Below are 17,247 nucleotides of genomic sequence, written 5' to 3' on the forward strand. Positions count from 1 at the left end.
TCCAGCCTCAAAACGCCCTTTTAATTAGACCATGAGGACACATATATAAGTAGGTACTATATCCACCATATTTACTATTTACTTTTGGCTTAATATTTATCTGTTGAAGAACCTGAGAACAATCAGAACCAAGCACTTTTCAATCGAATGAATCAAGCTCCATCTGAATAGGAGCTATCACTCACTAAAGAAAAAAATATGGTGTAGACTCAAGACTAAACAAGTAGGAGTCTAGAAACTTAAAGTTGTGGCAATAAGCTGACATGCTGTGCAATCGTAAATAAGGTCTATTCAAATCTTATAGAAATGGATCATTACTTGTGAAGAGGGTTGAAGTGAGCATGAGGGTATAGAATAGGATTAGCTTGAGGACCTGTAAAAAGGTCTAAAATATTTTGGCTTGAAGATTTGTCACAATAAACAAAAGAAACTATTACTTTGGGTAACGTGTTTTTACAGGTATAATCACCCTATTATTTTTACCACAGTGTGTTGGGGCTTCCCAAGACCACACTCATTTTCAATGATTCACTAGAAGGACTCACAGGATTCTGAAAAGTTGTTACACTCATGGTAATGGTTTTTTACAATAAAAGAATATTGATTAAAATCAGCAAGGACAAAGGAGCATAGGGAAGAGTCTAGAAGTCACCAAGTGCAAATTTCCAGTTATCCTTCCCAGTTGCATCATACAGAGAGTATTTCTCCCAGCAACAATGTACGACAACACTTAGGAAGTATTCCCAACCAAGGAAACTCACCCAAGTCTTCCTGTTCAGGGTTTTTATTGGGAGGTCAATTACACAGATAATGGAGCACTCATATGACTGACCAGTCTCCAGTACTCCTAGAGATACAGTGTAGCTCATGGCGTCTGGTGGACAAAACTAGGCATTCACCATAAATTGCATTGTGAGCTAATAAATGTGGTGCAGGGTTCCAGGCAAACAACAGAAGACATTCACCATGAATCAATTGTTAGCATAAATTATCTGGTGTGACCCCTGGTCCTGGGTATACAAAGCTATTTTTATCACACAGAATATTACAAGAGCTTATAGGTTGTCTTCCAGGAGCTGGTCAAGGGACAGTCTTTTCAGTTCAGTATCTTCAGGGTTTGAGCACTCCAAATGTATTGAATTAACCCTTTACTGCACCATGAGAGAGTTCTTTGTACCAGTGTTTCCCATTTCATAGCCATTTTGCCGGTTCTTGCCAACTTAAGTGCCTCAGGTATAGTTCTGGTAATTTACCTCCTGCTGAATAACTTAATTCCTAAGGGAAAAGATCCCTATCTCTTCAGGAGTAGCCTTAAAAGTTCATCATATGCAGGCAGGGACACTGGAAGCCAAGTCCCCAACCAGTGCTTTGCATCCAGAAATATTCAGTATTTTTTTATGTTTATTTTTGAGAGAGAGAGAGACAGAGTGCAAGTGGGGGAAGGGTAGAGAGACAGAGACACAGAATCTGAAGTAGGCTCTAGGCTCTGAGCTGTGAGCACAAACAGAACCTGATGTGGGGCTTGATCTCAAGAATTGTGAAATCATGACCTGAGCACAGCCAGAGGCTTAACCGATGGAACCACCCAGGCACCCCCAGTATGTTTGTTCTGAAAGCATAAATGATGAATGAACCTTCTACTCTTTGAATTATTTATTGTTTCCAATATCATTGCTAACATGGGTCTCTCATTTTATCTCCTCCAATAGGTTGAATTTTTAAACCATGCTTCAAAATTCAGGTCAAATTTCACTCCTGCCACAAAGCATCCTCAAGCCTTCATGGCACAATTAATCCCTCCTTCTGTGTTCCCATAATTTAATTGATTAATGAGTTGCATGATCCTATTCTGCCTTGCTTTCTGGTGGATTGTAAATGTATCATTTTACTCAGCTCTAGATGTTGGCCTTTAAAGACACACACATTGGGGGGGAAAAAACAGAGAGGGCAGGAGCCAAACCATAAGAGACTCTTAAAAACTGAGAATAAACTGAGGGTTGATGGGGGGTGGGAGGGTGGGGAGGGTGGGTGATGGGCATTGAGGAGGGCACCTGTTGGAAGGGACACTGGGTGTTATATGGAAACCAATTTGGCAATAAATTGCATATTAAAATAAATAAAGACAGATACCTTGACCTATCCATCTTTATAGTCTCTAGAATCCCTACTCTAATATGTTGCTTCTGGTTATTCATAAATTAATATTGAAACTATTTAATCATATTTTTCAAGGTTATTTTACCAGGTTAAATAGAAATCAGGAATATGTAACTAATGTCTGAAAATTTCAAATTGTCGAACTCAGTCTGAATCTCAGAGAAGTAGTTGTACAAGCTTTCAAATTAGAGTAAACGAAAAGTAGATTAGACCAAGTGCACGAGAACACAGTGCACAGAACAGCTGCACTGTGTCCTCAATGGGATAAGCTAAATTATAATTATAGTGATATTTCATCTTTCCTGCCTGTGTACTCTTCTGAAGAGTCTCCCAGCTTCAGGGCTTTGGGGACTTATTTGTCACTACAGGTCTGAAATTAGTTTGATTAGTTTTGCTGACATTTATTATCTCAAAATATCTGAAATCTACCTTAGTAGTAAAAACTGGAAAGAATGTCAGTAGCAATGATTTCAATTTGTGTATATATCAAGACGTTGAAATTTGACATGTGAACACAGGCCATTAGACACCCCTTTGTTTAGGTTCCCAGGAATATAGAAGTGATTGTGGTCCCAAGTGGGTCATAAAAATTAACAGTCAAAAAGTGACTTTCAAATGCATTGTTCTCTTGGATACAAGGAGAACTACTTTATTTGTTTATTCTTACAAAGTTCACTTTTTTCACACTCTTTCTTGACCTCTCTTCTATTTTTTCTCCTATGTTTTCAGATTTTATCAACCCTATCTTCTGCCAAATTTGGGTTTATTCAAAAATAATTTTATTAAACATCTACTATATGCATAGCACCTTGTGTGAATGAAAAACACAACCACCAAGAGATTCATTTAAGTTTAATAAAATTTTATTTAGTTAGTGCTCCATGTTGTACCATTTTCTGATACTATAAAAATTAGTAGGATAAGGTTTCTACCTCTGAATAGATTATGGTATACAACTGAAGTGAACAATCCTGGAAGATATAGCTATGCTTTTTTGGTGGTTATCATAGAGCAATGTATAAAGGGCTATGGGAACACAGTTGAGAGAGAAGACCTCTAAGGAGAAGAAGCTTCAGAATTAAGGTAATGAGGGAATTCAAGAAGAGGAAAGATATGGAGGCAATGCAGGTGTAAAGGATACTGAGAATATGTTTCTTAGAAAGCAAGGAGCCTTTATTTAGAAGTTATTAGTCAAGATTAACTGTTCTTTTCATTGAGAAATTACAGCTTTCCCCATTTTTCATCAGATAATCAGCTTTCTCTGGCCCGAGTCCACAGTAGAGAGGCCCATCTATACACAAAAAATTTTTCAGGATATTGGGACTAGAATTAATGATACCAATCTGAGCAGTCACTGAACGAGATTCATTTTTTTCCCACAATATTACTATATGATTAACTGGCTACTCCAATGCATTAAGGGAAACACTGTGAAAATTAACCAAGCAAAACTTTCCTCTTTTTCTGCTTAGTCCCATCAAGGGAATCTATGGCCATTCACCCCAGTTTCTCTCCTTGCCAGGTTCTTATGCTTGCCTCAAATATATGAATTTTTACTATGTAACGTAGAAAGGGTTTTGCCATCAGTATAATATCAACAGTCTGTCATACATCCATTAGTTTAATTCTCTAATTTTATCATATATCATGTGTTCTAAGCAGAAGTAGTTCAACAACAGAGAATGGTGAACCAGACTGACTCCATTTTAGTCAGTATGGCTTGCTGTTTGTATTTATAGTGGTATTTACTCCACACTCTTGACATACGTGAAGAACAAAATTGGAGCTTTTACTACAACAGATTAGTATCCAATATCCCTTCCCATCAGTGTGGTTCAAAAAGATATAGCTTAATAAGGAGCTTTTGAGTAGATTTTTTAAAATATCATTATACTTTAAATTCGGTTGAGAGGTAAAATGAAAAATACACAGTGTATCTTCCCTAAACGGAACTAAAAAGACAGTCCTTAATCTTGAAGGGCACCTGTGTTTCTATTTATAGGAGAATGTTGAAGGTGGGGACTGCAGTCGCTGTAAATCCGGCTTCTTCAACTTGCAAGAGGATAATCATAAAGGTTGTGACGAGTGTTTCTGTTCAGGGGTTTCAAACAGATGTCAGAGCTCCTACTGGACCTATGGCCATGTAAGCAATAGCCTTTTCATTCTGTACACAGTTCCACAGCCCTCCTTGCTATTGTTCTTTCTGTAAGAAATTAAACATTTTTTTCTGGTAGTAAGTTCCTCTTACAGTTATCACGAAACAGTGATGGAATATTCTTTCAAATGCTATTTGCGTACCTTTGATCAAAGACTTTAAGGTTTTATTTGTAGCAGTGTGTGGCCTGGAATCTCTTAGAAATAACAAACATTAGCCTTTGCAGTGTCCATGATTACTGTGTGAGGCAGTAATGGAATTAACGTTGTTATATAGCCCCAGGGGCAGATGATTCAATAGAGAGAAGGAATCAGATTGTGATATGAAGAATTATGTATTCCATTCACCAATATTTTTGATATACAAATTAAGAAAAATTGCTCCCCATTGCTTTTGCAACTCTTCACAGTGGTTTGTGTCTCTATAGAGGAGGTATGAGAGGAAAATGGGACCCTCAGGGAATTTCGAATAGCCTGTGTGGCAGCTCTTAAGACTGCAGAGTGACAGGAAACAAGCTACAGAGAGAGAAGCCTAGAGGAGATTGAGAAAGTCTACCACCTGGGGTTGAGAATGCAAAGTTGGATTCTTATACTTGGAGAGCCACCGGAGGATTTTTATCAGGGGAGTGATTTGACCAGAGTTGTGTTCTACAAAGATCGTTATTTCAAGGAACTACCTTTCAACCACTCCTTCCGCTGTAATATTTTGAATAGTTTCTGACTGTACTCTCATTTCTGAATTTGAATCCATACATCATCAAATATATTGCCTCCAGAGCAGATTGCATAGAACCAACAGCAAATAGACATCTCTAGCCCACTTCCTCCTCTGTTTGTAGAGTTTCACTCCACCCTCTAGACTGCTCCGTTAACGTATCAAAGTTTCGTGATTAGCGGAAGAGCAGAAGTAGCCCTCAGCCTTGGTGTTCAGCATCTAGGTCCACTGACATTTCTATTTCAGTCAGCTTTCTGGTAAGAACTTCCTCTGAATCTCACTGGTCTGTCCTAGAATGCCTGAAGGATGCTGTTGGAAAGGGGGAGAGAAGGAAGTAAGTAGCCTCTATCTGAAGATCTAACTAGCCAGTACGTTTTTATTTGGTCTTTCTCTTTGGACCATGGAAGTTCCAGCAACTGCATGGCTTTGGGAGAATCAAATGACCTCTACATGAAAAAAAAAATTAAAAACACTTCATGCACATATTATCATCATCACTATTCTGCTCCCCATCACCCACAACACCAAGCCACTCACACACATCTAAGTAGGCCCCTGGTAGCCACAAAGCTCAGTATCTTGTGTTTTGTGCCAGCTAGGTAGGACAGTCTAAATTAGAATTGTAGCTGTATACCCACTCCTGGCCAGAGTCTAAAGATGGAAAAACAAATCACCGCGTGTGTTTCCGATTTTTCCTTTAAGGCTCCTTCCTTTTCTGGGACAAGGATCTAGGCTATGAGTTTCTGTAGTACTCTGACCCCATGGGAAGGACTAGGTATAGTATTTTGAGCTGTGGCCATAGCAACAGGCTGGTGGATTCAAATGTTCTCAAGCCTCAAAATCGAAATTTAATTAAGGGGAAGGTTGGAAATACTAAATGAAAAGCTACCTTTCATGCACTTGCATGTTGTATTTCTTTTCTTCCTCTGCTTTACAAATATATGTAATACCTTTTGAAATATTATTTTCCATAAGCAACAGGAAATTATTAGTGAAATGGAAAATATGAAATTGAGAATCCAATTGTCTGATAATTTGTATAACATTATAGTCATCGTGTAACTTTGAATGAATTTCTATTTTTTAAGAAAGAAGTATTTGGAATCATAACTTCTTAAAAGCATTGGATCGGGGCACCTTAGTGGCTCAGTTGGTTGAGCATCTGACCTCAGCTCAGGTCATGATCTCACTGCTTGTGAGTTTAAGCCCCGCGTCAGGCTCTGTGCTGACAGCTCAGACCCTGGAACCTGCTTCAGATTCTGTCTTTGCCTCTCTGCCCCTCCCTTGATCGTGCTCTCTCTCTCTCAAATGTCAAGTAAAACATCTAAAAAAATGTTTTAAAGCATTGGATCAATAAAACTAGATTATTCTGTATTACTATTCAAACTCCTAGAACTATCAAGAAAATAATGAGAATCTGGGGCGCCTGGGTGGCGCAGTCGGTTAAGCGTCCGACTTCAGCCAGGTCACGATCTCGCGGTCCGTGAGTTCGAGCCCCGCGTCAGGCTCTGGGCTGATGGCTCGGAGCCTGGAGCCTGTTTCCGATTCTGTGTCTCCCTCTCTCTCTGCCCCTCCCCCGTTCATGCTCTGTCTCTCTCTGTCCCAAAAATAAATAAACGTTGAAAAAAAAAATTTTAAAAAAAAGAAAATAATGAGAATCTATAATGAGTACATATGATAAATTTCATATTTTCCACAACTCTTATATTTTTCTAAACTTTTATAGTTTTAGGGGTTTTTTTATTTCCAAAAAATTGACACTATACGGAATATGGAAGAGAAAGAAAAGGATATGACTTTTACTTTTGTTTTTCCTAAATAACGATGATTGTGTGTTTTCTTGAAGATACAAGACATGAGCGGCTGGTACCTAACTGACCTCTCTGGCCACATTCGAGTGGCTCCCCGGCAGGATGACTCAGAGCCAGCTCAGCAGATCAGCATCAGCAGTGTGGAAGCCCAGCGTTCCCTGCCACAGAGGTACTACTGGAGTGCACCAGCTCTGTATCTGGGAAACAAAGTAAGTCCAGACAGTGCTGGCTTTCTGCCACTTTGCTTTAGCTGATCAATAACGAGTTTCATTAAGTATTTTTTTTTAAGAAAAGTCAAAACAAATTGATGGTGTGTTGTGTTGCCAGAAGCAACTAGATCAGTTTTAGTTGGGTATTTCTCCCAGGATCCATGGGAGAAGTATGTATACCAAGAGTTAACGGGCTATGGCATCTGTAGGTCACAACTTTACATAGTTGGTGTTCTGTACTCACTTGGTTTTTTGGCAGTTTCCAACTCATTTTTATGCGAACTTTTTGAATGAATGACTAAACTAATGAAGACTCTAGGATATTTTTGCAAAGCCTCTCAGATGATTTTGCAAAACCAATTATAAATATTGAAAGAAACTGTTGAATTTACTTGAAATAGCTGTTTTTCTAGAGTTGCCTATGGTGGGATGCTTACTGGAGTTTTCGTCATCTGTGTCTATTTTATTTCAAAACTGATATTCAAGAGAGCTAATTCTTCTATCTTGCATGAATGTTAATTGGAAAAGAAATGTATTACGTAACTAACTTAATGCTTGCCATGAAGTCTATGTAAACAACATATTTCCTGGAGCTCAGAGAGAAAACTACCCTAAAAGAAGTGCCAGGTTGAAAGCCCGTTTGTTTTAAAGCCCACCACACGCATATAAAAACATACACAGATAAACAAATGTAACAGTCTTGGAAATGCAGGTGTTTTTTTTTTTGTTGTTGTTGTTCTGTTGTAGATTAACTCTATCTAGATAGGTGCCTTGGCTTTTACCATTTTATTTTATTTTGCCTAGTAATTTGTTGGAAACCAATTTGGTACAGTAATTCTGTGAAAGTTAATACCTTATGGGCTAATGGTTACATCACTAATCATATCAGAAACTGCAGCAGTCACAGAAAAATCCCTTAGCAAATCGATGATGTGTAAGCCTGTATGTTTTCACCTATAGGATTATTGTGTTACTTTGGAAGAAATTTTCTTTGATTAAACAAACAAAATATATTTACTGTTAGTGGTTCTCTTGCATGGCATATGACTTATTGAGGAAGAAAAACTTAGTAGTTCACATGTTAGTGAACGCAAACTGGTCGGTGGTTTTAGCTAATTAAAAAAAATTAACTAGTGGCCAATTTCTTTCTTTTTTTTTTTTTTTTTTTTTTAAGGTTTTTAATGTTTATTTTTGAGAGAGGGAGACAGAGACAGTGTGAGCGGGGAAGGGGCAAAGAGAGAGGGAGACACAGAATCCAAAGCAGGCTCCAGGCTCTGAGCTGTCAGCACAGAGCCCAATGCGGGGCTTGAACTCAATGCCAGATCATGACCTGAGCCAAAGTCGGACACTTAACCGACTAAGCCACCCAGGTGCCACTCTTTTTTTTTTTTTAAGTGCTTATTTATTTTTGAGAGAGAAAGTCAGAGTGCAAGCAGGGGAGGGGCAGAGAGAGAGGGAGATACAGAATCTGAAGCAAGCTCCAGGCTCTGAGCTGTCAGCACAGAGCCTGATGTAGAGCTGGAATATAAACTGCGAGATGATGACCTGCACCGAAGTCAGATGCTTAACCCACTAAGGCATCCAGATGCCCCAACTAGTGGCCAGTTTCTTATTTTGAGCAGACTTCTAAATGCTATTATGAAAAATGTGTTAATGAATAAAACCCATTTTTCAATGAATATGTACTTTAAAATAGTGTATATTGCATAAAATTCTACAGCTATATTAAAAAAATCCAGTTAAACTTATATTTGCAAGGTCTTTTACAACAAAAAGTCATTCCATCTTGTTCTATTTTGAAACCTCCTGTATTCCCAACAAGAATAAAATAGCACATAAGTCTTGAATATCCACAGCTTAACATTGCCAATAAATAAATAAATAAATAAATAAATAAATAAATAAATAAATAAATAAAACATAGATAAACGTCCAAATTTTTTCTGCTCTGAGGAGTTCAGAGAAGAGCCTTGGGTCAAAATTGGATGAGTTTCAAAGGTCTTATTTTTCTTACAATAGTGAAACTTATTTAAGAATAGCTTATCATAGAATATTCTTAACCACATTTTCCATATTTTTTCTTGGGTCATATGTGTTTTCCTTCTGTTGGCTGAAAATCAAACTGACATAAGCATGGAAGCTAATGGGATATTAAATAAAACCAGAGCAAAGAATTTGGACATCCTGTTCCTAGATGTTGGTGCCCAAAGATAACTTCCTTTATCCTGGCTGAACTGTTCCTTATAACCACCCACAACGAAGTCCTTCATATTCCTCCACAGATCATTTTCACTTCAAAACACTGTGCTTCCCTCCCTCTCTAACTTTTTCCCCCCTTCCCCTCCCCCATGGTCTTCTGTCAAGTTTCTCAGGATCCACATAAGAGTGAAAACATATGGTATCTGTCTTTCTCTGTATGACTTATTTCACTAACCATAAGAGACTCTTAAAGACAGAATAAACTGAGGGTTGATGGGGGGTGGGAGGGAGGGGAAAGTGGGTGATGGGAATGGAGGAGGGCACCTGTTGGGATGAGCACTGGGTGTTGTATGGAAACCAATTTGACAATAAATCTCATATTAAAAAAAATAAAATAAACACTCAGAGGGGAGGGAAAAAAACCACTGTGCTTGCCTCTGCTTCAATTTCCACTCAGTGAACAAAATAATGGTAACAGGGTGTGCAAATTGTTTGAATACGGAAGACATTTTTTAATGTAATGTGGAAGCCCTTGGTGGTTTACTGTCAGATATCTCCGTATGAATGAAACAATTTGCCTTAATAACTGAACCATATAAATCTTTGATACTACAATAATACTGCAAGCTGTCACAAATTACCACCGTACATCTTAACTGCCACGTCACGTCACGTAAATTATAGTCATGGTGACATGCTTAGCTTGGTTGATTTAATATCTTGCTAAGGAAATGGAAAATTGTAGGGCCTTGTTTATAAATTCAATAAAGCCACTTCTCTAAATAGTTGAGGCTAAATTCTTTACCAGTAATTGCTGTTCAGATCAGAGCCATTGCCAGAATCTGACAGAAATAGTCTATCAGGAAACCAGTGCATCTGCTTAGATACTGAATTTCATTTACACCCATGACCAGGAGGCTGTCGGTATATCATCCCACCTCCGCTTTTTTAGTGTTAATTCCAAAGTCAAAAAAAAATATTTATGAGATGCTATTAGCTTTGCTAAATATTTGTGTAACCAATTTTCAAACATATTCCAAAGCGCTTGGTTAGAAGGCTACTTCTAACAGAAGGGAGATGTGCTATGCTTATTCTGATATAACGAAGATGCCACATGCCATTCTTCCTTTTTTTTTTCTTCAGGAACCTGACTCCAAATAATAAAACTGCTCTCACATGGGATACACTTTGCTGACTGAGAGGCCCACCTGATTGTGATAAAACTCAAGAACGCTAGCCAGTCTAGCAAAGGAGTATTTTTTTATCCTAAGACACATTTTTATTGACTGCAGACCCTCTTTGGAGTCATGAGGCACACATAACCAAATACGTGTGTGTGTGTGGGGGGGGGGGTAGTCATGAGGCCTGGAAAATCTTAGCACATTCTTATACTGCCCGTTCCATTTAAATATTTTCACCATCTCCCTTATGAGTTAATTCTTCAAAAGCAATCTTGAAAATGTTTTTTCTCACATGTGAGTGAATATCTAGCACAATTGGCACAATCAAGCGTTGGTTCCCCCTCACTCCTCATTTTAGAGAGTCAAGGAGGATTAAGTCAGCCACCTAGAGGGTTGTATGAGGCAGCATTTCATTTTCAAAATGCTTGGCAAATGTTAATGCTTGGTTGTAGGGCACTGGTTTACACATGGGACTAGGCAGGAATGGAAAGATCTAGAGGGCAGAATCCTGCTGGTTTGCTACAGGCTACAGCTATTCAGAAACAGTTTGGGTATTTCAGAGTTGGAATAATTTACTGCTTTAGTAAACTAAGTGCTATTGGAACACTGAAATAGTCATTTACTTAAGGTTCCCCTAGTGGTCTGAAATAGTGCGACTTCCAAAAGCAATCCTCTCTGCATCTGTAAAGTTCCCTGAGAATCTGGCTTGGCCTGTCTACTCTTCCCGCATTACCATTCAGGTTTACAATTCTGTCTCTGAGCATTATTAAATTAATCTTATGTGATTTGTTCTTCACAGAACAATGCTTGTTTTCTACAACATGACGTTGTCGTTTTCTGTCTCTAGCTCAGAGAAAGGAGCTTTTAAATTGTTTCCTCTAGTTGCCAACAGTACCTATAGGCAAGCTTAAGATGCACATTATAAGTCTGCTGACAAAATAGCATCTGGCTTCTAAAAGAAATCTCTGGTACTTCCTTGTTGTGCTTGCTTGACTTTCAGTTCCATCTCTCAGATCTCAAATTGAACCTCTGGATTTGAAGGAGACTGATGTTTGAGATTTACAGGGTAGGGTCCTTCTTGTCGTATAAAAGGAGCTCAACTAATACTTGGTGATTAATGCTACATACTTAATAACAACAACAGCAGGCTGTTGTTTGTTTTTTTTTTTTCCAAATAAAAGGATGGAGCTATTATTTATTTGTTTACTTATTTATTTGGGTTTTTTAAAGTATTTAAATTCCAATTAGTTAACATACAGTGTAATATTAGTTTCAGGTGTACAATATAGTGATTCAATAGTTCTATACCACACCCAGGGCTCATCACAAGTGCACTCCTTAATCCCCATCACCTATTTAACCCATCCCCCCACCCACCTCCCCTCTGGGACCCATCAGTTTGTTCTCTATAGTTGACAGTCTGTTTCTTGGTTTGCCTGGCTTTTTTTTCCCCGATGATCATTTGTTTTGTTTCTTAAATTCCACATATGAGTGAAATCATGACTCTTGACTTAGGATTTATGTCAGGGTTGAAAAATGATTTCAAACATGGTTAAAAAAAATTAAAAACTAATAAACATGATCCAATCTCCTCTCAATTAAGGTATTGTGGGGCGCCTGGGTGGCTCAGTCGGTTAGGCGTCCGACTTCGGCTCAGGTCATGATCTCACAGCTTGTGAGTTCGAGCCCCGCGTTGGACTCTGTGCTGACAGCTCAGAGCCTGGAGCCTGCTTCTCATTCTGTGTCTCCCTCTCTCTTTGCCCCTCCCCTGCTTGTGCTCTGTCTCTCTCTCTCAAAAATGAATAAATGTAAAAAACAAATTAAAAAAAAAAGGTATTGTGTATGTGGGAGAATGGCATGACCATAAAAGTAAATAGGACAAATCAACGGTGATTGAATTTTTATTCCACGAATCAGATCTCATTAAGAATGATTTGATGGGGCGCCTGGGTCACTCAGTCGGTTAAGCTTCCAACTTCAGCTCAGGTCGTGATCTCACTGTTTGCGAGTTCCAGCCCCACATCAGGCTCTGTGCTGACAGCTCAGAGCCTGGAGCCTGCTTCAGATTCTGTGTCTCCCTCTCTCTCTCTCTCTCTCTCTCCCTCCCGTGCTCATGCTCTGTCTCTCTCTGTCTGTCTCTGTCTCTCAATAATAAATAAATGTTAAAAAAATTACAAAAAAAAAGAGAATGATTTGGTAATAGAGTAGTACCAGGAAGATTTACTGCCTAGAACTAATCAAATGAATTGTTAGGGGTATATGAAGAAATATATTTATTAAAAACAAACAAAAAAGCCAAGCACTCACTTGTTGCCCATAGCTATAGTAAAGTCTACTATGCAACATTATCCTACCTACAAGGTCAAACATGCATATCTCCCAATCTTCCCTAACCTTATCATAAGAGTATCTTGATATTTTTTTTTTCAACATTTATTTATTTTTGGGACAGAGAGAGACAGAGCATGAACGGGGGAGGGGCAGAGAGAGAGGGAGACACAGAATTGGAAACAGGCTCCAGGCTCTGAGCCATCAGCCCAGAGCCCGACGCGGGGCTCGAACTCACGGATCGCGAGATCGTGACCTGGCTGAAGTCGGACGCTTAACCGACTGCGCCACCCAGGCGCCCCTTTTAAATTAAATGTATAAAGCACTAATTGTAGCATTGCAAATTATTACACAGAGGAGCATTTTAATATTCATATGCATCATTCTGTTTGTAGCACCTTATAATGAAGTACAATGAGAACAAAGATCACTGTTTCCAATTGAGCAACTAAACATGCACTAAATAGGAGAGCATTTAGTTTAACAGCAATTTGATGACAAAAATTAAGGAGTTTACTTAGCAGTAATCAATCTCAGTTAACTTTAGGATAGTTACCAAAAAGTAGCAAGTGAAACAATTCCTGGAACCAACACAGAGCTGGTAATAGTTCATTTTCCCACCACCTAAAATGAAACATCTTTATAATGGAGAGGACATCAGGTAAAGTACTCACCGAGTATTATCTTAGTAGAGGGGTTAAATTAGTCCTACACTACAGGCTACTCTAAATTCACCCTAACAAATATTAAAAGCAAACCTTAAAGGAAACCAACTTGCTCCAACTAAATTAGCTGCATGCCGGAACAAAGTCCAATACTACTTAATTACAACAAAATCCAACACCCAACACTATAAAATCAGCATGCCTGGCATCAAATAAAAAATGACCAGGCATGTAAACAAGCAGGAGCATATGAACCATAACCAGGAAGAAAATCAGTCAATGAAAACAGTCGCAAAAACGACAAGAAGATCATTCCAAGGCATATCTGAATTGAATTATTTAAAAAAAGAAAATGAGAGAGACAAAGAGAAAATCATAAAAGCAGCCGGAGGGGGGAAAAAAGGCACATCATGTACAGAAGAACAGAGATAAGAAAGATAGAAGATTCTTGTCAGATATGATGCAAACCAGAATACAATACACGAATATTTTAAAGTATTGGGGAGGAAAGAAACAACAACATACAAAAAAGCAGTCCAGCATTCTCTAGCAGGCCAAAATATCCGTGAAAAAGGAAAGCAAACCAAGAGTTTTTCAGAGAAATAAAGGCTGAGCTACTTTTTCACCAACAAATTACACTAGGAAAAATGTAGAAAGTTTTTCTGGTGAAAGGATTATGATGCCGGACGTTTGTCCCTACAAAAAGAAATTAAGAGTATCCAAAACAGTATAAAATAATGTTTTCTCCACAGATTGCACCTAACACAGGACCTCCGGCTAGTCATCTCTTTAGCCCTGGGGCTTACCACAGTGGTTACTGAATGAATAACAAAACACACAGACTTAAAATAGAATTTCAAGTATTCTTTGTACACAATTTTTTTGAAACAATGCAAAGGAAGACTATGCCACACGAAGAACGTAAAAGTTTTTCCTTCTTCAACCCCCATCCCTCATCCCAAAACCAAAGAAAGGCAAAATCATCAATTAGAGAATTTCAATCAAATCTTAATGTAAAGCTACATTTTTTTCTATATCTTCTTAAATAAAACTTTATATCATGTTTTATGTGCAGCTCAGTGGAGAACCATAGGGAAGTGATGGATTGTTGCTTCTGGTACACTAGCCCTAGCTCTTGTGGGACAGACTCTCAGGATTCTTTAGTAGGTCAGTGTTATACCATTTTGGAACCTATCATAGCTAGAGTGTTCTTTATACACTGGGGTTTTTTCATCTATTTTTTTTTTGTTAATAGTGGAAAGGGAAAGTGTGCAGGGAAGGATGGGAGACAGATATGTGTAAGGGGAAGGTGGCCTAAAGACAAAGAGAGAAGGTGGCCATCTATAAGCCAAGAGAGAAGTCTGGAACAGATTCTTCCTTCACAGCCCTTAGAAGAGACCAGTCCTGCTGACATCTTGATTGTGGACTAACAAACTCACACGTTATTTTCTTTCTTTCTTCGTTTTCGTGAGAATCGATTGAAAGGGATTAATTAAGTAAGGAGAAGTCATGGTCAGTTATTCTTAGCATTTTCATCCCTATGCCTTTCACAGATCTGATTAAAATTCTGGATATCTACCTTAGTAGTTTTATGATCTTGGACATATCCCATAATTTAGTTGAGTCTTCCATTATCTGCAAAATGAGAGTTCCAGCCTTAGAATTGTGCAAAACCCTCTAAAACACCCTTAGCACGCAGAAGCTGTTCAATAAATGTCAGTTTCTTCATGAATTTCTATAGTTGTACACTGTAGGAATTTATATGTATCAGAGATAGTCTTTATATCAATTAAAGATGTTTGTTGCAGAACACTTTGACCCCTATTTATTGCCATCTGACAGAGCATCTGGTGGTGGTAAGGGACAAGATAACATTAAAGATAAAAATGGACAATCAGAGAGAGTTCATTTTAGCAAGCAAGTAGATTACATGACTTAAGCAGCAGCTTTGCAGATGTGAAAAAAAGATCAGTTAGCTAGCTTTTTGAGAAACCTGCCAAGCATTTGCACTTTATCTTGAAAGTACCAAAATAAAGCCAACAATCAACAATCATTGCTTCGTGTCTTTCCAGGAAAATAACTTAATAAGTATCTTACCACTCCTGTTTCACTGAAGGCATAGTATATAAAGGAATTTGTAATTTCTACCCATCAGTAACTAATTAGACAAGTAAATTTTATAAGCATAATAAACACAGTCAACACCCTGCAGCTATAATGTCATTAAGGTGGTCATGTAGATAGATCCCAATTCAATACAACTGGTGTCCTTATAAAAAAGGAAAATGTAGAGACAGGGAGAATGTCAGTGGGACAATGAGGACAGCCAGCTACAAACCAGAGAAGGAGGACTAAAACACATCCTTCTCCCACAGCCTCAGAAGAAACCAGTCTTGCCAACACCTTTATTTAGGACTAGTAATCTCCAGAACTCTGAATAATGAATTTCTGTTGTTGAAGACACTCAGTTTGTCTTACTTTCTTATGGCAGCCCTAGCAAATAATACAAATAATAAAATATCAAATAATACAAATAGTAAAATATCAATTCTTTTTAAAATCCCACACTTCTTATTGTTTTAATTTGTAGCAAATGGAAGGCTAATCTAATATCTAAAGAGGTTATAGAAATTGATGAGAAAGGCCAATGGTCCAACAAAAAAATGGGCAATAGATATGAACAGTTTATAGAAAAGGAAATACTTGCTGTATGCCTTAAACTTATACAGTGACATATGCCAATTATTTCTCAATGAAGGTGGAAAAATATAAAACAATGTTCAACCTGAATCGATATGATAACTACATTGAGAAATCATTTGTCATCTATCTTAGGAAAGAGAACAAAATGGACAGTACCGATTACTGAGACTTTAAAAAGACAAAGATCCTTATATATTAGTAGTGGGAATATACATTTATGCAATCCAAGAAAACCAATTTAGAAATCTTGACCAAAGTTACAAATGCACATTTGTTTCTATATTTATCTTCTGAAAATTTACCCTACTGGCATGTATAAACATGAGAAATGCAAAGTCATTCATTCATAAATGTTTGTGATGACCACAAAAATGTCTATCACTGAGAGCTAATTAAATGTGTTTGGGTACATACATGGACTGAAACACTATCAAACTTTAAATAAAGAAAGAAAGAAGTTCCTTGTATGCTACTATGGAATGATCCAAAGTACACGTTTCAGTAACTAAACCTGGAAGCAGAATAGTATGTATGTATGTATGTGTGTGTATATATGTATATACCACCATTTGTTCAAAAAATAGTGGAGAACAAGAATATATATTTATAACTATAAGGTTACTTATCTATTTACAGTCGCAACTAGCATTTGAATTGAGGTGAGCTTGCCTCCAGAGACTGTCCATACCCTCTGTGAACAGAGTATTGTCAAAGATGTAAAATGTGATATTTTAACTACAACAGCCTTTCTTTTAATCTATTCTATTACAAACTATTGCTTCAGATTCTAGACTTTATTGTAAAATTTACTGCTTTAATGTGATCACTTAAATATTAAGTGCCCCAATCCTATAAGTTAAAAATTGGTTGGCATGCTTAATTAACCACGAGGATTTGAATAGCTCTCTTCTCTTTCCAGATAGTTTCGGGGAATCCTATTGTTGTCAGCAGTGTCAACTGGAGAAGCATAAAGTTCACACATTTATTCCTGAGGTTTTCTCGTCACTTCCTGCAGTAGTAGTTGAGTTGAAGCAGGTGCTATCTTGCCTAACTTTTCCGGAAGTTCTTCTTCCATTCCCTGGGTCTGAGATTTCAAGTAGTTGAAATCTAGCATTTGTCACATGG

At 37.8% G+C, this 17,247-nt stretch overlaps 1 protein-coding gene across 5 annotated transcripts in view; it reads left to right on the forward strand.

The window, feature by feature from the left end:
* The window catches only part of LAMA2 (laminin subunit alpha 2), a 622,089-nt gene that overhangs the window by 272,364 nt on the left and 332,478 nt on the right, over positions 1-17,247 (forward strand). For all 5 annotated transcript variants that reach the window (XM_086707799.1, XM_086707800.1, XM_086707801.1 and 2 more), the window contains exons 11-12: positions 4,160-4,300; positions 6,873-7,046. In XM_086707799.1, the coding sequence (XP_086563925.1) occupies positions 4,160-4,300; positions 6,873-7,046 (315 nt within the window). The remainder of the gene's footprint in view (positions 1-4,159; positions 4,301-6,872; positions 7,047-17,247) is intronic.

Source organism: Puma concolor, chromosome B2, assembly GCF_028749965.1.
Source record: "Puma concolor isolate L17-30 chromosome B2, mPumCon1.1.hap2, whole genome shotgun sequence".
NCBI lineage: Eukaryota > Metazoa > Chordata > Mammalia > Carnivora > Felidae > Puma > Puma concolor.